This window comes from Mastomys coucha, unplaced genomic scaffold (assembly GCF_008632895.1).
Source record: "Mastomys coucha isolate ucsf_1 unplaced genomic scaffold, UCSF_Mcou_1 pScaffold15, whole genome shotgun sequence".
In the NCBI taxonomy this organism is placed as follows: Eukaryota; Metazoa; Chordata; class Mammalia; order Rodentia; family Muridae; genus Mastomys; species Mastomys coucha.
Window position 1 is genome coordinate 107,200,215 of NW_022196897.1, and position 20,171 is coordinate 107,220,385.

The following is a 20,171-nucleotide window of genomic DNA, read 5'->3' on the forward strand; positions in this document are numbered from 1 at the left end:
TATGAAAATTAATATTACCAACATATCCTAATCAATTGAAATCCAAAAATATGAGGAATTAGAAATGTATTGAGTGTCATCCAATGGTCTCTCTAATTTGGTAATTGGAGAAATAGGTCCAATATTATATAATCCATATACACTTTCAACTTGTTTGTTTGGGACAATGTCTTGCTGTATACAACATAATGGTCTTGAGATATTGCTTCTCCTATCTCAGCCTCTCTATTAGTAGTATTGTTTATTTCATGTTTACACTATACTATGGTTTTCAGAACAGCTTACATATTTTAAAAATATTTTTATACCCAAAAGAAATGTAGACAATTAAATTGGGAGGGGGTTTGTAAGAGAACAACAAAGAGCAAGACTGAATGCTTTGCTTGATGTTTGTAACTCTTGTATCAAGTTACCACAGTAAGAGCCAAGATTTTAAGCTCTACTAAATACAAAACAAACAAACAAACAAAAACACTTCATATATTTATGTTCATTTAAGAAAATATTAGTAGTGATGTATTATTTTGAAATATATGATTAATACATTTAGAGTTATTTAAAATTTATATTGAGAAAAACGTATGTATTTTCAGTATTGTCATAGACAAGCATCTACATAAGACTGTTGAATTGATTGTTGTTTTATATCAAACAACTTTTATAATACTCATTTTTATTGTTATATATATATCTTGTTTTTTTTTGGTTTTTTGAGACAGGGTTTAGCCCTGGCTGTCCTGGAACTCACTCTGTAGACCAGGCTGGCCTTGAACTCAGAAATCCGCCTGCCTCTGCCTCCCAAGTGCTGCGATTAAAAGCATGTGCCACCACTGCCTGGCTGTTATAATATTTTATAAATTTTAAAGAATATGACAAAGATATTGTAGGTATTGAAGGGGGGGTCTCTGGGAGGAGTTGGAGTACAAAAGGAAAACAAGAATTGATTTAATTCTATTTACTTAAAATATGTTTTTAAATGTTAACAAATTCAGATAAATTGAAATCATGTAACTTTTTTCATTATAATGCAATAAAACTTAAAATAAAATAAAATAAAATAAATACAATTCATCTCAAAGGGGGGAAATATATAGATAACTTTTCAAAAAAGTTCTGTTTTTAAGGTCTGCTTATAAGGAGATTACTAGTAGAATCTGAGGCCAGGAAAGTTGTTTCTAACATTGTAGACTTTTTTTTTCTTTCTTTCATTATACATAATGTCTTACTATATTTTTCACATTGGCCTTGAACTCCTGGGCTCAAGCAGTTTTTCTATTGTCTGTCCAGTAGCTAGGAGTATATAACTGAAGGCCAATATTCCCAGCCACCATTTTAAATTTTTGAAATCTGGACTGGTGACAATCTTAGTCTGTTACTGAGAAGAGACACTATGAGTGAGGCAACTGTTACAAAACATCTAATTGGGACTTGCTTACAATTTCAGAGGTTTAGTTCATCATCATCATGTCCAAGAGCATGGGAGCATGCAGGCAGGTGCTGGAGCAGTAGCACAGAGCTACATCAAAATCTGTAGGTAGAAAGAGAAACTCTGGGCTTGGCATGGTCTGTTGAAATCTCAAAGCCCACTCCCAGTGACACACTTCCTCCCATAGGGCTACACCTCCTAATCCTTCTAATCCTTTAATTCTTTCAAGCAGTTCTACTCCCTGGTGACTACACATTCAAGTATTTAGGTCATTCTTATTGAAACCACCACAGTGTCTTATTGTAGATGTGATTGGGCAAGAGATGGGCTGTGTTTGTGACTCTTACCTGTCGGGCCACCCTTCAACACCATTCACCTGCAAAGAAACTTGAAAGGGAACATGTACATTATCTTTCTTGTATATTTTTAAGTAACAATATCTTGCCTATTTTAAGTAAAAGGCCTGAAAGTAGGACCAGAGATATAGCTATAACTTAGTGGGAGAACACTTCCCTGACTTGTGGCCCTGGATTTAATTCCCAGTGCCAGAAAAAAAACAAGAAGATCACTGCAGAAGCTGGTAAATAAGGAGGGAGAGAGGCTACACAGAACCTAGAGAATGAGAATCCCTTTGTGAGATAAGTGGTAAATAATACTTTTGAGGTTTTGTGCTATATCCTGTCTAGAAGATATTTAGAAGAAAAGCTAAGTAATTTTAGAACTTTCTAGAGTATTGCCTATTTAACAGTGAGTGTGGAAATGTGATGAACACAAATTAATTGCTAATTAATTTCTAATTAATGAGTAGTAGTAAGAACCAATATTAGGGGCTAAACAGAGACCTCAGTGGTTAAGTGCACCTTGTTCTCTAACATAGTACCTGAGTTCAGTTCCTAGTACCCATGTTGAGTTGCTGATACTGCCTGTAACTCCAGCTCCAGTGATTTTCAGTTAGCTTCTCAGATCTTAATACTCCACAAACTCTTCCTGGGCCAGCTTGTCTGTGTGCCTGTTTTCCCACTCCCTGCCCCTACCATTTACATTTATTTATTGGGGGTGAGAAGCATGCTTATGTCGTTGTACCTATGTCAGAAGACAACCTCAGGAGTCATTTCTCTCCTACCTTGTGGGTTCTAGGGAATCAGACTTGGTGGCAAGCACCTTCAACACTTAACTATCACAAGGAGCTGCCTTTCTATTCTTATTCTGATAGTTTAGGAGTAATTGGACCTTTTTTATAAAAGGCCAAACAGTAAGTTCTTGAGGCTTTGGAGGCCATATAATTTCTGTCGCTATGGCTACAGCTATCACATAAGCATAAACACAGGCATTATAGCTCATTTCCTACAACACTATTTAGAGACATTGGAAGTTGAGTTTTATGGAATATTTATCATAAAGTATTTCTTGGAAAATTTCCTCCAACCAATAAAGTGTAACCAGTAGCCCTCAGCCTGTTGTCCCTATATAAACAGGCCTAGTTGAGAGACATTTTTTTCTCACATATAAAATGATCTGAGTTCATTTTGTCTAATCTTGTCCTCTCTGGTCTGCCCATCATGCTGTAGCAAAATTTACTTCAAAATTCCAAATTGGATATCAAGATCTTGCTTGAAAGTCCTTTAAAGATTCCATGGAAATGCCCATCACCTTTGGTGATACCCTTGTGCTAACAACCTTGATTGTTTTCAAAGAGATGTACCTTACTATTGTCCCTTAATTCGTTATTTTCCCATTCCTTGAGACTGATTGCAGATCCTAGAGTGTTGAGTGATTTTTACTTCTAAATTTTGGTGCATCCTTAAATGTCTTTTTTCCTCTTTACCTCCCCTACTTCCCCATGGGTGAGGGTTACTCTTTCTATAAGAGTCATGCCAGACATTTCTGTCACCTCCAGAAGCCTCCTGTTTTTTCCTGATTTATGTGCTGTTTCTACTGTGTTTGCCTATATTGTAACACCCTGACGAGCCTCAGCTTACTGGAGACCCCTGAGTTAATCACATGGAGTCTGATTGATGCAAAGAACATGAGGATTTTTATTTCAGTGCACTGAGGCCGTGCCAGATCCTCAGGAAAGGAGGCAAACCCGCACAGCTTGTTCAGTGAGCTTTTATACAATTTTCAGGGTAGCAGCCATTAGACACAATGTGATTGGTAGAACAGTGTGACTTTTTAAACTGATTGGTCTTTAGAGAATGAGGTGACAAGGACTTCCCCTTGTCTGAAGGTGGGCAAAGGTCTACCCTTTGGAATGTGCCCCCACCAGCAGGTAGTTTCTTACCCTGTGATCTGAGGAATGTTAATTAGCCTTTCCCTTCCAGAGAGTTCAGATACCTTCCTAAAGTTCTTGAGCTTATTAAGGAAATTCCTGACCTCCTGGTGTTTTTCTGAGATGTCCATGTTTACTCGGATCTTACAATATGTCTATAAAACTCATGATATCATTTGTCTTACCATTCTATAATTGCCTGTTTTCTTCAGTGTCTCTTTTGACTAATGAGGTCCTCAAGCACATAGTGTTTGTTTATTGTTCTGTCTGTATTTGTCTCTGTGTTGTCCACAGCACACTCAGTATTCTTATGGTCCTTATCTTATGATCTTGAATTATAAAATGGAGATATAAAAAATGTAGATGTAATTGATATAAAATTAACTTCTAAAGTGTATAGTCCATTGGCTTTTTTAAAAGTAAATTTATAGTGTTTAGCTGTTGTCACTGTCTAATTCTAAAACATGTTCATTGCTCAAAAAGAAATCCTGTGCACATTAAGAAGTCACTCTGATGGCTAGGGATACTGTTGAGCTGTAGAGCATGGACTTGTTTGTGAAAGACTCTGGGTTTACCCTTAGAGACTTCTTGCAACTTCCCCTCCCCAGATGGTAGCTATTGTCTTTCTGTCCCTAGGGACTGTCCTTCTCTCTGCATTTCATATGAGTGGGATCGGAATTGTTTTGCCTTTTTGTGAGTGTCTTCTCTCACTTGTCTGTGTAGTGTTCTCAAAGTGTACCTGTGTTATGCTATGTAGTAGTAGCATGTAGTAGTTTCGTCCCTTTTCATAACTATGCATCAGCCTTATTTAAATTTCCTTCTTCAAAGTCCCCAAGACTTCAGTGAGACTGCTAGGCTCCTGCTCTTGGAACAGTCCTGCACATCTGTTCTTTGTTTATGGATGAACTTTCACCTTAATAATTAAGCCATCAGGACTCAGAGTAAAGAATAGACCCTGCTTGATTTGAAAGGAACGTCCTTGCCTTTTCTGCCCGAGCTCCTTTTCCTACTATTCTTTCTTGTGTATCACCAGATAGTATTTTAGAGTGTACTTTAGACATACCTCAGGCCTTCTGGACTCTATACATTTTCATGGATATTTTCTCTTTCTGAAGGGCTCTTTTCTACTTGCTTCAAGTTTAAATTCCTATTTCAGACAGAATCCTTTCCATAAAATCTCTGAATTATCATAGGAATTATATACACTTTGGGTACCACTTGGCTACTGATTCCTTGACACTGTTCTTATGTTTTCTCTGTTGTTTGGTGTTCTTGCCAGTATATTGGCACTAGATGGTAGGAGAAAGGAAATGAGTCTTGACTATAAAGATAGTGTAAGATCCTGTAGGATGGCTATAAGCCTGATAGACCTGAGTTTCATTTCCTGGATTCATGTTGTGGAAGAAAAAATTCTTTTCCTGCAATTGTTCTCTGACCTCTGTGTACTTTATGTGCATACACACAAACACACACACACAAATATTATAAAACAAAATAAAGTGTAGTATAAGAGAAGTCTTTGTGGCGATGGAATACCTTCTGTGTCTTGACTATTATTGTGATTTCATAGACCAACACATGATTAAATGACATAGAACTATACATAGTTGTTATGTTATTGCCCTAATTTTGAAGTTGTACTAATAGTTATACATACTGGGAGAAATTATGTGAGAGTTACATGAGATATCTATGTGATATTCTATACTTTGAATCAGAAACTTAAAAATATTATTTAGAAATTGAGTTGGTATTTATCATTTGCCTCATATGGTTGCTTTGGATCATTGTGAATCTAGCTTACTTTTGGGTAAGGATACCCATTTGTAGTGATATTTTACTTAAGCTTTACAGTTAGGCAAAGCTTGTTTACAGCAAGAACATTTCGTGAAAAATAAGAGTATAAAAGGGAAAAAATGAAAAAATTTTAAAACATAACAAATATTATATTGCTCAAGTATGTGTTTTTACTTTCACTTTGAGTGGTAAGCCTTAGCTTCAGTCAGGTTTTGTACACCTATGCTCTTAGCATTTGTGTGTACTGGCTTCTAAGGGACAGTGACCATGGCCTTGAATCTTGAGCACATACCTGAACATAGAGACATTGTGTTGCCCTGGAAAAGCCTGATAAGCAGGAATCACTTTTGATTTCATAGTAAATGTTTCAAAGAACTAATCTTATTCTAATATTGAATTAGTGAGAGGTCTTCTGTAAGATTTGGGGTAGGGAAGTCAATAAATGATGTTCAATTCAAACTTTAAAACATTGAAAATTGTTATACTGTGTATTAGGTAAACATTCTTGTGCAATTTAAAAATAAACTTTATAGAATCAGAATTTACCTCTTACTTCTTTTTGATGTATAAATAGAGTTGTTTCATTTATGATGATGTTCAAAGTGAGTATGAGTAAATATGAATGAAATGACGTATTCTTGATGTATGAACGAAATGAGGTATGACATTGGGTAAAATGGTACACACAGGTAAGCACTAGAGGTGGAAGCATAAAAATCAGGGGTTCAAGGTCATCCTTGACTTTTCAGAGGAGAGCTGGGTAGTAGTGGCAGACAGACACCTTTAGTTCCAGCAGTGGAAGCAGAAGCAGGCAGATATCTATGAGTTTAAGGCCAGCCTGCTCTACATAGCAGTTCAGACTCACCAGGGCTATGTAAAAAGACCTTGTCTCAAAAAGAAAAACACAAACCAAACAAACAGCAGCAACAGAAGTAACACAGGAGTCCAAGAGTAGTGTGAGCTACAAGACATTGTGCTATGGGGAAAACATGTATGTATGTTATTAAAATGAAAACAATTTCTTTTTTAGGTTAAGCTACAAAACAACATATCATATCAGATGGCAGACATACATCATTTAAAGGGTAAGAAAATTTTCTTTTAGATTTATTTATTGTGTATGCAGTGTTCTGCCTGCACATAGGCTTGCAGGCCAGAAAAGGACACCAGATCTCATTATAGATGTTTATGAGTCACCATGTGTTGCTGGGAATTGAACTCAGGACCTCTGGAAGAACAGTTGGTGCTCTTAACCTCTGAGCCATCTCTCCAGCCTCCAAGAGACTTTTAATTATAGAGTAAAGGTAAAGACTACTACATGTCTGAACTCTTAAAGGATTCAGTAGTAGATGGATGAGCCAGGTGGTAGCCGCACATGCCTTTAATCACAGCATTCAGAAGGCAGAAGCCAGTAGATCTCTGGACTCCAAATGCATATGTATGCATGTGTACAAGCACATAAACACATAAAAAAATTCTCAAAGAAAATTGAACTGTAGTTTATGTGGCTATTACATTTCTAGGGGGAAAAAGATGGGGTTTGTATTCTGAATTGTGTTTAATCTGCTAACATTGCCCATTCAGATTTGAGGATGCTTTGGTGAAGTTCTCTTGAGATAGAAAGAAACCTGGAATGTAGAGAAATAAGTAATAAATAAATTTAAAGCTCTAACTTTAAAAATACATTAGTATGTATCATATATCATATCAGATGGCAGATACAATATGTATCATATATCAGATCTATTTCTGTGATTAAAAAAAAAATGACCAAAAGCAACCTGAGGAGGAGAGGGTTTATTTCCTGTTGTAGATTATAGTCTGTTATCCAGGGACATCAGAGCAAGAAATGATGAAGAGAACATCAGTTTGCTTGCTTTCCGTGGCTTACTCAGCCTGCTCTTATATCATTCAGGACTACCTTCCATGTCATTTTAGATGAAGTGATAGAATAGTTACAGCTTTTATAGAAAAGAATAGGCAAAGAGAGCAAGCTCTTCGCTTAGATTACATCACTTCCTCTGTCAGCTTGCCTTTCTGCATTGGGGCATGTGATGGCTTAATCTTCATTGTCATCTTGCCTGGACTTATAATCACCTGAGAGAAACAACTCTGGCCATGTCTGTAAGGGTGTTTCCAGAGAAATTGTAATGGAGGAGCTAAAACTTACCCTGAATGTGGGTGTCACTATTCCATAGGATTTTTAGTTAAGGTCTTCCTGTGTAGCCAAGGCTATCTTTAGACTTACAGTGACTCTTATAGTAGCAGCTTCATTGAACATTATTTTTGAGCTCATATTAAGAAAATACAATGTAGTTGGGCACAGTGGTGGCCCATACCTTTAGTCTACAGAGCCAGTTCTAGGACAGCTAGGACTACACAGAGAAATCCTACCTCAAAAAAACAAAACAAGAAAGAAAAAAGAAGATGCAGTGTAACCAGGCATCTTGGTGCAAGCTTTACAGTCCAGCACTCAGGGCAGAAAAGCGGGTAGATCTCTGTGAGTTCCACGCCTGCAGAGTTACATGGAGAGAACCCTGTGTCAAAAAAAAAGATGCAGGGGCTCGGGGGAGAGAAAGAAAAGAAAAATGGGACCGCTATACTGTTGCAATGCAATGCAAAATGCATCTAAGAACTTATGTTCAAACCCTAGACTAAATACTCAAGTGTTCTGTATATAACAGCAGAACATGGTTACTAAAGGAGAAGTAAATACAGACTTCAAAGTTGAAGCCAAGAAATAATGTTTAAAAATATGGCAAGCCGGGCAGTGCTAGCACACACCTTTAATCCCAGCACTTGGGAGGCAGAGGCAGGTGGATTTCTGAGTTTGAGGCCAGCCTGGTCTACAGAGTGAGTTCCAGGACAGCCAGGGCTACACAGAGAAACCCTGTCTTGAAAAACCAAACAAAAAAAAAAAAATGGCAAAGTTGGAAAATACATGATATTTGAAATTTCTGGTACTCAATGATGAAGCAGTATAGATATTTTTAGAACTTGAGAAAGTTAAACAGCAGCTAAAGCTGTTGTAGAGCCAAATGGGAGGTATTTTGATAGATATGCAGTAAAAGCATGTTTTTACAGTTTGTATGAATCTTGGGTCCTAGACTTGGCAGAACAAGTTTGATTTTGAGAACTGGAGTCATCTTAATTATCCTTACCTGAGCCATAGTGTGAACAATAAAAAAGGCATCAATAAGCCATGGAGCTTGTTGATCAGCCAGCTTAGCCTGCTCAGTGAGCCCAGATCTAAGTGAGGGGAGGCTGGAGAGATGGTATGTCAAGTAAGAGTACTTAGTGCTCTTGCAAAGGATCCAGGTTTGGTTCTAGGACACAATGATGGCTTATAGCCATATGTAACTCCTGATGTAGGAGACCTAACACCTCTTCTTACCTCTAGGGGTTCCTCCACATGTGGGGCACAGATAAACACTCAGGCACACAAAAATAACAAAAACAACCAAGGTGGAGGACTTCTACACCCAAGGTTGACCTCTGATTATACATGTTATCTAGCTTCTTGAGAATCTGAGTACAAAAATTGAAAATGTACATAATTAAAAGACCATTCTAAGCCGGGCAGTGGTGGCACACACCTTTAATCCCAGCACACAGGAGGCAGAGGCAGGTGGATTTCTGAGTTCAAGGCCAGCCTGGTCTACAGAGTGAGGTCCAGGACAGCCAGGGCTATACAGAGAAACCCTGTCTCGAAAATAAAAAAAGAAGACCATTCTATAGATTTTCAATAGAAAGTATTGCAGTAAATAAATTTTATTCTTCTTTGGCTCCTTCCTTTGTCTGGCTAGAGCAACTGGCTGAGCTTCGTCAGGAGTTTCTACGACAGGAAGATCAGCTCCAAGACTACAGGAAAAATAACACATACCTTGTAAAGCGGTTAGAATATGAGAGGTAAGATGCTACACACAGCAGCCCCTGTGGGTCTCAAGGGTTTGTCCAGTTTTGTACCTAATGCAATTCTTCCTATCTGCCCTCTACTCTTTCTCTTTCATTTTCTTCATCTTATTTTATCTTTCAAAGGTTCTTGTAAATTTATAATCTTTTATTTTAAGATTTATTTATTTATTATATATAAATACACTGTTGCTGTCTTCAGACACACCAGAAGAGGGCATCAGATCTCATTACGGGTGGTTGTGAGCCATCATATGGTTGCTGGGATTTGAACTCATGACCTTCTGAAGAGCAGTCAGTACTCTTCCCCACTGAGCCATCTCACCAGCCCAATCTTTTATTTTAATATGTTAAATACTATGAAAACATCTCTTAGGTGATCTGGATTGTCAAACAGAAAAATCTATGACAGCAGGTTTTGTTGAATGGGATATAGTAAGGATTAAAACAAGACTTCCTTTCTGAGGGACTCAACTCTGGGGCATGTCCTCAGCATGTGTGCTCCTGTTCTTGATCTGTCCCTTCACTCCTATTTCTACATAGGATGAGGTGGGTGGGAACTTCTTAGGGCCATATAGGTTTAATGAGGTTTATGGTAAAGGATTGAGTATTTTTAGGTTTGTACTCCAGAAGTTAGGCTCAACAGTTTTTCTGTTTCTTAATTATCTATATGTAACTACTTACTGTACGAGTATTTTTAACCTGCCAGTATTCAGTGTTTTTTTCTAGCATATCAATTTTTTAAAAACTTAGATTCTACCAACTTGTGGGACCACTGTAGAAATTTTCCTTTTCTCAGTATTATTTGGACCAACAAGATGGCTTGGTGAGTAAAAGGCACTTTCTGTGCAAGTCTGATTATCTGAATGTGGCCTCTAGATCCTGCCATGGAAAACAAGAGACCTAACTCCCCGTAGTTATCATCTAACATCTACACGTATGCCATGGTACACTGTGCCACTCACATGTCTACAAGTAGGTACATAAATACACACATCATACATATACACAGCTATGTCATAATAATAATGCTAAAGTAAAATAAACAATTGTCAATGGTTTCATTTTTATTTTTATGTAATTTTTTGAGATTTTTTCCTCTTAATATTTCACTAATATATATTCACAAACATATTTACTGAAAATGTTTTATCAGTTATCTGCTTGTATAATGTGAATGAAAGATTGCTTTCTAAATAATTGTGTTCACTTATAATGGGGATGTTTCCTCATAGCCCTACCAACATTGTTTATAGTTTGAATTAATTTGGTCTCCAGATACAAGTATAAGATAGTACAATGATCTCAAGATAGGAAGTTTAATTTGTGATAATAATGTGAACATTACGATGTGTCTATGTATTCATTAAGTTTAATTTATGATAACAATGAACATTATCATGTATCTGTGTATTCATTAAGTTTAATTGCAATAATAAAGTGACATTACCATGTGTGTATTAAGTTCTTGTTTCTTAGTTCAAGAATGTCTATTAGTATTCTTTGACTACTTGTCCAGCAGAAAGTCCCCATTTTTACCTGTTTTGACTTTTTTCCGGGCACTATGCTATGTCTTCCTTTCCCTTTATTCCATGGTATAGACTTGTATTGTGGTATTTAAAGTACTGTTGAAGACATGAATAGCTGTCATTCTTTATTGGCTCCTACTTCTAGCATTTCTCATCTGTTTGATGAGAACCGAGAGGTTTTTTTTCTTTTATACAATATTTTTCTCTGCTGTGATTGAAATTGGCTTTGGTGATTGTCTCTTTATAGGTATAATTCGTAAAACACTTGAGGAAGGCTTGCTTGCATCTGCCTGCTTTCTGTTTTTTCAGTTAACTTTAGCAGTATTCTCCCCCAACCCCCACTCTCCTGGTATAACAATTCAAGTATTTATGATTTTGACTACATTTCACTCACAGTTTCTCTACTGAATGATGTCTTGTCTTTCTGAATATGTGTGTGGCTTCGGGACAGACTTGGAGCACTCAGTCCAATATAGTCTAAAGAATGACTTTTTAATTTAGTTTTCAGTGTGGACAACAGATCAAGGAGTTAAGAGCACAACATGAAGAAAATATTAAAAAATTAGCAGATCAGTTTTTACAGGAACAAAAGGTAAATTAAAAATAAATATTTAAATAATGTATGCTTTGGTTATAATTCATTTAATTTAGAAGTAGGTGGTTTTTGTCATAACATATTAAGAATTCTAGTCTGCCTGATTTAAAAGAGGATGTGTATTTATTTGCTGAGTAAAATGGATGTATGTAAAAATATATCAATTACTTGCTTTTGCTGGGCAGTGGTGGCACACGCCTTTAATCCCAGCACTTGGGAGGCAGAGGCAGGAGAATTTCTGAGTTCTAGGCCAGCCTGGTCTACAGAGTGAGTTCCAGGACAGCCAGGGCTATACAGAGAAACACTGCCTTGAAAAAACAACAACAAAAAAAATTACTTGCTTTTTCTTATGGTTAGGAATCAAACCTAGGGCTTTGCATAGGCTAGGCAAATTATTATTATGGTTGTTATTGCTGTCAATGTCTGATTCTAAGGTGGATGGCTTTTTAGTGAAAAGCCTTTCTTTCCTCCTTCTCCCTCCTCTTCTGTATCCCTTTCTTTTAGTGTATAGCTCAAATTGGCCCTGAATTCCCAATCCCCTTGCCTGGGCTTTTCAAGTGCTGGTGTTACAGGTGGATAACATCCACACCCGGCTTCATTTTTTTTTATTCTTTTGAGAAAACAGAACAGAATTGTCAAGCTTTTTCTTATTAGACTCTAGTAGTCTGATGCCCTGTCTTAAAACAGAAATAACATGACTAGGTATTTGTCTTAGTCAGGGTTTCTGTTCCTGCACAAACATCATGACCAAGAAGCAAGTTGGGGAGGAAAGGGTTTATTCAGCTTACACTTCCATGTTGCTGTTCATCACCAAAGGAAGTCAGGACTGGAACTCAAGCAAGTCAGGAAGCAGGAGGTGATGCAGACGCCATTGAGGAATGTTCCTTACTGGCTTGCTTCCCCTGGCTTGCTTAGCTTGCTTTCTTATAGAACCCAAGACTTCCAGCCCAGGGATGGCACCACCCACAAGGGGCCCTCCCATCTTGATTACTAATTGAGAAAATGTCCCACAGCTGGATCTCATGGAGACATTTCCCCAACTGAAGCTCCTTTCTCTGTGATAACTCCAGCCTGTGTCAAGTTGGCACACAAAACCAGGCAGTGGTGGCACATGCCTTTAATCCCAGCACTTGGGAGGCAGAGGCAGGCAAATTTCTGAGTTCGAGGCCAGTCTGGTCTACAGAGTGAGTTTCTGGACAGCCAGGGCTACACAGAGAAACTCTGTCTGGGGGCTGGGGGGAAGTATTTCTTTGGTAACATTCTAAGGACTAGAAATCAAGGCTGTCAGGTTTTTGTTCTTAGATTTTCCTAAGCTTTGCAGCAGGATATTGAGGGTGTTGTATCTCTCTGGTTTTCAGTCTACAGATTGAAACAGTTACAGTTTATCTGTCTAGTGTGAGAGTAGACTAGTGAAAGGCTTGAGTGATCAGTCCGTGTGGGTGGGTGTACTGAGTGCAGCTAGAGGCAGTAGGAAGATACACAAGTTCAGAGGAGTGCGGTGTCGTGGGAAAGGAAAGAGAGGCTGGCTGTACTGCCATGTCAGCCACTGAGAGCCTTTATTATTTTTCATGGTTTTAACAAAAAATAGCTGACAAAACAACTTATGGCTGAAAACTTAAAAGAATATGATATTATGACATGGGGATATTACTAAAAATTCATAGGCTAGTGTCCATAAATAACATTTTGTATTGTTTTTGTGATACAAAGACAGAAAGACTATACAGATCAGAGAATAAGACTTGAAGACCAAAACTTCTTATAGTATATACTGAGTTAAATATTGGAACAGAAAAAAGATATAGTTGAAAAACTGGTTTAAAAGATCTACATGAAGTCTGAAAGTTTAGTTAATGATTAGATTTATTTCCTTTTCCTTTTGTGACAGGGTCTTGTGTAGCTCAGACTGGACTTAAATTTCCTATGTAGCCAAAGGTGGTCTTAGACTTTGGGTTTTTCTGCCTTTGTCTCCTGGGTGCTCTTATTAGAGATGTATGGCACCCTGCCCGGCTTATGTGCTTCAGGGGAGCCAGCTCAGGCCTTTATGGATGGTAGGAAAGCCATCCTCCATCTGAGCCAGCTCTCCAGTCCGGTAACAATGTTGTCTTTGTTTTACAAGTTATCATAGTAGTATCAGTTCTAACATTAGGAGAACCAGGGTACACAACAGCTAATTTTCTCCAAATCTATAATTATTTCATGCTGGGCAGTGGTGGTACAAGCTTTTAATCCCAGCACTCAGGAGGAAGAGGCAGAGGCAGGCAGATCTCTGAGTTCAATGCCAGTCTGATTTACAGAGTTCCAGGATAGTCAGTGCTACACAGAGAGACCGTGTCTTGAAAACCAAAATAGATAGATAGATAGATAGATAGATAGATAGATAGATAGATAGATAGATAGATAGATTTTTTTTTCATAATAAAAACATTCCTGGGCTGGAGAGATGGCTCAGCAGTTAAGAGTACTGACTGCTTTTCCAAAGGTCCTAAGTTCAAATCCCAGCAACCACATGGTGGCTGACAACCATCCAAAATGAGAACTGATGCCCTCTTCTGGTGCATCTGAAGACAGCTACAGTGTACTTAGATATAATAATAAGTAAATCGTAAAAACAAACAAACAAAACTTTCCTTAAAAACAAGGAGCCCCCTCACTAAATTACAAAAACATTTTAAGAAAGTTGCTTTATGTTTAAGATGCTTGTTCCTTTAATCCCAGCACTTGAGAGGCAGAGGCAAGAAAATCACCATGCATTTGAGGTTAACCTGGTCTGTTTTATCTAGGAAGTTCTAGGCAGCATAAAAACTATGACCTTGTTTCTTAAAAGAAGAGGTAGGTGGGAGAGTAGACTGTTAAAAACTATCCTTTTGCACAAAGGTAACATTAAAAGGAAAACATCTTTGTTAACTTGTTTATTTTGTTTTCTTTCTTTTTTTTTTTTTTAAATGTATTTTGTAGCCCTTATATGGTTCAGTAGGTACGGTACTTGTCAATAAGCATGATGACCTAAGCTCGATCCCTACTCTCCACATAGTAGAAGGAAAGAAACTTGTAGATAACTGCACTTGCCTGCGCAAATGAACACACACACACGCGCACACACACACACACACACACACACACATTAATTATCAGTGGCTTAGTGATTCAAAACTGAAAAATACTTAGTGTTAACAAATCTTTATCCAACAACAGGAGAACCATAAGATTCAATCAAATAATGGGAAAGAAGTGGGTAGAAATGATCATGTAGCACCTAAAAATATTCCAAATGTGCCTGAAAATGATGCAAATAAGAATGAGGATCCCTCAAGCAATCATCTTCCACACGGGAAAGGTAAGTTTTGTGTTGCTATAGGATTGACCATTTCTTCCTATTTTGAAATATATTCAAATCATTAAAAATTTGTTTGATAGTAGTTCTCAGATGATTTAATGTCTGTATTGTTTAAAATTTTGGTCCTGTGATAAAAAAGAGAAAAAAATATTTTAGTTAAAACTAAATCAGGGCCCGAAAGTAAGCTCAGGCAGTAAAGGCACCTGCTGTGCACCTATGACAAGCAGAGTTCAGTTCCTCACATCTACATTCCAAAGTTAATGTAGTGGCACACATCTGGTAGCCCCAGAACTACAGTGAGGTAGGATGTGGAAACATAGTTTTCTGGAAGTGATGAGGCCAGCTAGCCTTGTCTGTGAAGCATAGCACACACAACCTGTAGAGACCCTACCTCAGCAGTGGAAGGAAAGAGCTGACCCTCTTGACTGCCACATCATGCACACATGCATGTACATACACACTGAAGAAAGTACGTTTTTTAAAATATTAAAGGGGGAAAAAAATAAAACTAAGTTTCCAACAAGATGTTCACTTATAATCTGTGACATTAGAAACTGATTTTTACTTTCCTTCAAATCATTTTTGATTTATATACGCATAAACACAGTTGTACCTTATTTTGTTCCTTGAGCAGAACAAGTCAAACGAGTTGGTGATGCAGGGATGCCTGGAGTAGAAGAGAATGATCTAGCAAAAGTTGATGAGCTTCCTGCTGGTAAGTGACACTTTCTGGAGAATTGAACTAAAGTTAATTACATTGTTTTTATGTGGCCACATTCTCTTTGATGTTGTTGTTTTGAGAGGGACTTCAACTATGTAGCCCAGGCTGGCCTTTGACTTTTCCTGCCTCAGCTTCCTGAGTGACGGGAGTTACAGGCATGCACTACCATACTCTGTTCTGTAATAGTTTTCTTTTGGTTTGATTTTGTTTTGGTAGAATCTAGAAAACCTACAGATATATGTGTGGTTGGTATATGTCTGCTCATTAGTTGGCAGAATTTAAAACAAGCCTTTTACTACATTTATTTGTGTGTGTGTGTGTGTGTGTGTGTGTGTGTGTGTTATGGAGATTAAGTGCATGCCATGGCATATGTGTGAAGGTCAGAGGACAACTTGTGGGAGATGAATCAAACTCAGGTTGTTAGGCTTTGTGGCCAGTGCCTTAACCCATTGGACCATTTCTCTGGCCATTTGCCAGAATTTCCCTTTTTTCTTTTTTAAAGATTTATTTGTATTTAATGTATATGAGTGCTCTATCTGCGTGTATATCTGCATGCCCAAAGAGAGCATCAGCCCTTGTTATAGATGGTTGTGAGCTACCACGTGGTTGCTTGGAATTGAATTCAATACCTCTGAAAAGCAGTCAGTGCTCTTAACTGCTGAGCCATCTCTCCAGGCCACCAGAATTTCTTTTTTAAAGAAGTTTTTATGAAGCTTTTAAGTATACAGTCAGTTGAGAGCAAAAGAGAGAGAGAGAGAGAGAGAGAGAGAGAGAGAGAGAGAGAGAGAGAGAGAGAGGAAGAGAGAGAGAGAGAGAGCAAGAGAGAGAGAGAGATGGGGGAGGAGGGAGAGAGAGAGGGAGAGAGAAGCGCTCTATGAACATACCTTGCTCCTCTGTTGTTATATTATTTCTAACTTTCTCTGGGAATCTTATAAAGGTTTGTTTGTTTAATTCAGCCTTGTTTTACCTGTCTATCTAAACCACAGGTTCTTGACCTTCCTAGTGTTGGGACTCTAATAAGGTTCCTCGTGTTATGGTGACCCCCCGCCCCCGAACTGTAAAATTTTTTTGCTACTTCATAACTTTAATTTTGTTAGTTATGAATTATAAGTATCTGTGTTTCCTGATGGTCTTAGGTGACCCCTTTGAAATGGTCATTCAGCCCTCACAGGGGTCACAACCCACAGATTGAGAAACACTGATCTAAGCCAAATTTATTTTTAAAGTCACCTTGTTCTTCAGCAAGAGACATTATAATTTTTAAATTATAACTTAAAAATATAATTATATATTATATAATTAATATAATATTTTTTTTTGGTTTGTTTTTCAAGACAGGGTTTCTCCGTGTAGCCCTGGCTGTCCTGGAACTCACTCTGTAGACCAGGAACTCAGGAATCCGCCTGCCTCTGCCTCCCAAGTGCTAGGATTAAAGGCGTTCGCCACCACTGCCCAGCCTATAATATAAATCTTAACATGAGTGATTATTATTTAGTAATGGAGATACTCTGTCTTCTGCAAAGGCCAAGAAGCACTCTCCTCCATCTCATGACTCATGCTAAGGACAGCACTGACCTTTATAGATTTATAAAGATTTATATAGATTTATATATAGAGAGAGATTTATATATAGATAGATTTATATAGACTTATAGTCAGAAGTAAGCTGAAACTGCCCACTAGCAAGTCACATTGAGGCTGTTGATTCTAGTGAAGTGCTATTCACTAAAGGCTTTGTGTGCAGACCTGTGTGTGTTGGTCATTGGAGATGGCAGTGGAAACAAGGTGTTAAGGTGACAAAATCTGCAGAGAACAGCTCTGTGTGCTTAGGTGATGTTTTTCTCAGAGTAAATGTCAGATTTCTTGTATACTTAAGTTTAGACACTATGTAATAAGTAACGTAAAATCATTTAAGTAAACTGTAAAATGACCCAAGTAATATGTGCTAGTTAGGATAGACTAGGAAGTAATCTGTACTAGACATCTTCCAGTTATAGCATCCTAATGTGACAAAGGTTTCTATTTTTATCTTAAAGCTTGATGCTCTTTGTGAACATCTGAACAGTGGCTTCTACAGGATTCCACATGTTCATCTTAGCCTCCTATGCTGTAGAAGAAGGGAAGAGAGATTATATATGATTGGAATGTATTTGATGGCCCAAGTAAGAAGTGACTTATTCAAGCCAGGCGTGGTGGCACATGCCTTTAATCCCAGCACTCAGGAGGCAGAGGCAGGCAGAACTTTGGAGTTTGAGTCGAGCTTGATCTACAAAGCAAGTTCCAGGATAGCCAGAGCTACAGAGAAGTCCTGTTTCAAAAACAAACCAAGTGACATACTCAGTTTCATCTATATCTTCAAATGTCAGAATTAAAGGCCCTTGTCCAGACATAGAAAGTAAAAATTCTAGAGCCAAACATGGTGGTTCACGCCTGTAATCTCAGCATGACAGTAGTTATAGCCATGTTTGAGGCCAGCTTGGATTGAATACTGAATTTTAAGCCCACACAAGCTACTAAATAAAACTCATATGTAGCTAGTCTTTGCTAATTTGTGGATTCTTCTTTTTCCCTTTATTCCCCTAGTTTCACTCCCTGTCACTAGATAGAAGAGAAAGGATAGAGAGGAGAAAGAGAGATCGCTGAATCTTTTTCTTTCCTTTTGTCTCTTCTTTGAGAACGACTACTAACAAACTGCAGTCAACCCTCCTGCACACCCACCACCCACACCTGTCAGGGCTCCAGCATTTATAAACCCTCTGAAAAGTTCCTAGAGTTCCAGACATCACACAATCACAGGAACTATCTGCAGCTGGCAAAACTATGCCTCTGCTAGCGCATGAAGCAAATCATAGTCAGCTGCTGCGGACAGTCTGAAGCAGCCCCATATCCCTACACCTGGGGTTAAAACAAAAACATATTCTTACAATATTTCTCTGTTTTTTAAAGAAACTACAATTCCAGAATTGTCACAATAGTTATGTTTTGTTTGTTATTTTAAATTGAGGATTCAGCAATGGAATCAGTGGGTAAAAGCACCTGCTGTCAAACCTGATGGTCTTAGTTAAATCCCCATGGCTCGCCCACCATGTGGTATCCTGGCTCCCCTGCTCTCAACACACTCATCCACACAAAATAAGTAAATACAAATGTCATAAAAAATGTTGAACAACTGAAAGTACTCTGTTCTTAATGTTTTACCTAATCAGCAAGTACTAATTTTTGCTTGTAATTATTTATATGAAAAGATATCATGGTTGTAAGTCATTATATTTGAAGAGATCAACTTGTTTGTTTATTCATAAACTCTTTGCTTAAGGGCCTGTTTTGTTCCAGGAACTGTTTGAATATGATAGCCAGCAAGACAGAATAGATAGTATAGTGTATAATTTAATAATTATACAAGAATTTTTAATATGCCAAGGATAAGGATTACAAAATTAGTATGCACATAGATAGAATTTCTGCAGTGTAAATTGATTCATAGTGTTTGTTTTTTAAAAATCACAGTATTTTTAATGAGAATAATGTGGATCTATTTTTTCTTATAGCTTTAAAGAAGCCCCCTGTGTTAGCTTCTCAACATGAAAGTCATCAGACAATCTCCCATCTTCCAACTGGACAGCCTCTCTCACCAAACATGGCTCCAGGTATAAAGTCTCACTTAGCATTCCATTTGAGAACCAACTTATTGTTACTATAGAGTAAGTAGAACATGCCACTTAGCAGCCTGGTGAAATAGCATTTGTTCTGGAAATTAATATATTTTTTTAAATGATTGGCGCATAACACATGCACAGACAAAAGATGTGGAGATTGCTGGCTGAGGAACTGTCTGATTTCAAAACTATTAGCAAAAACAAAAACAAAAACAAAAACCTATTAGCTATTTAGAGTCTAGAGGGCTCGGGATGTAGCTCAGTAATAGAGTAGTTCTCTAGCTTGTATAAAACTATTAATTTCTCTTCTCAACTGGAAAAAAAATAAAGTCAAGATATTGATGAGATAAAAGACACAGTGATGAAAAAGAATTAGAAAATTGCAGCTATGACTCATTGTATAGATGAAGATGACATAGATATTAAAAGTGTTAAAACCCTGATAGATCTTAGATATCTCTAGCAGCTGTTTAGAGTTTGGAAGAAGAAATGTGTCATTTCTCCTGTGTAGAAAACTACAGACATAAGTTAGAAAAGCTTGTAGTCAGTGGTGGAGGTACTGCGCTACAGATGAAGTGGTATGTGATAAAGTAAAGCTTAGTAACAAGCCAGCTCTGCAACCTCCCAGTGTCAGATGGCCATGATTGTTTGCTTTTCTTAAGCAGGTCATATGCAGTTGTTCTGTTAAAGAATTACATTCTTAGATTGGAGATTTAATTCAGTGGGGTGTTGCTTAGCCAAGTATTAAGACCCTGGATTTGGTACTTGACTACAAAGAAAGGTAGGGAGTTAAATTCTTAGCCAGGTGGTGGTGGCAGTGGCATCACAGGCCTTTAATCTTAGCACTCAGGAGGCAGAGGCAGGTGGATCTCTGAGTTCAAGGCCAGCATGGCCTATAGACAATTTTAGGATAGCCAGGGCTACATGTA

General features: G+C 37.7%; 1 protein-coding gene across 2 annotated transcripts in view; it reads left to right on the top strand.

Moving 5' to 3' along the window:
- The window catches only part of Casc4 (cancer susceptibility 4), an 89,124-nt gene that overhangs the window by 46,404 nt on the left and 22,549 nt on the right, over positions 1 to 20,171 (top strand). For both annotated transcript variants that reach the window (XM_031371684.1, XM_031371685.1), the window contains exons 2-7: positions 6,523 to 6,577; positions 9,299 to 9,401; positions 11,435 to 11,525; positions 14,724 to 14,865; positions 15,500 to 15,580; positions 19,135 to 19,233. In XM_031371684.1, the coding sequence (XP_031227544.1) occupies positions 6,523 to 6,577; positions 9,299 to 9,401; positions 11,435 to 11,525; positions 14,724 to 14,865; positions 15,500 to 15,580; positions 19,135 to 19,233 (571 nt within the window). The remainder of the gene's footprint in view (positions 1 to 6,522; positions 6,578 to 9,298; positions 9,402 to 11,434; positions 11,526 to 14,723; positions 14,866 to 15,499; positions 15,581 to 19,134; positions 19,234 to 20,171) is intronic.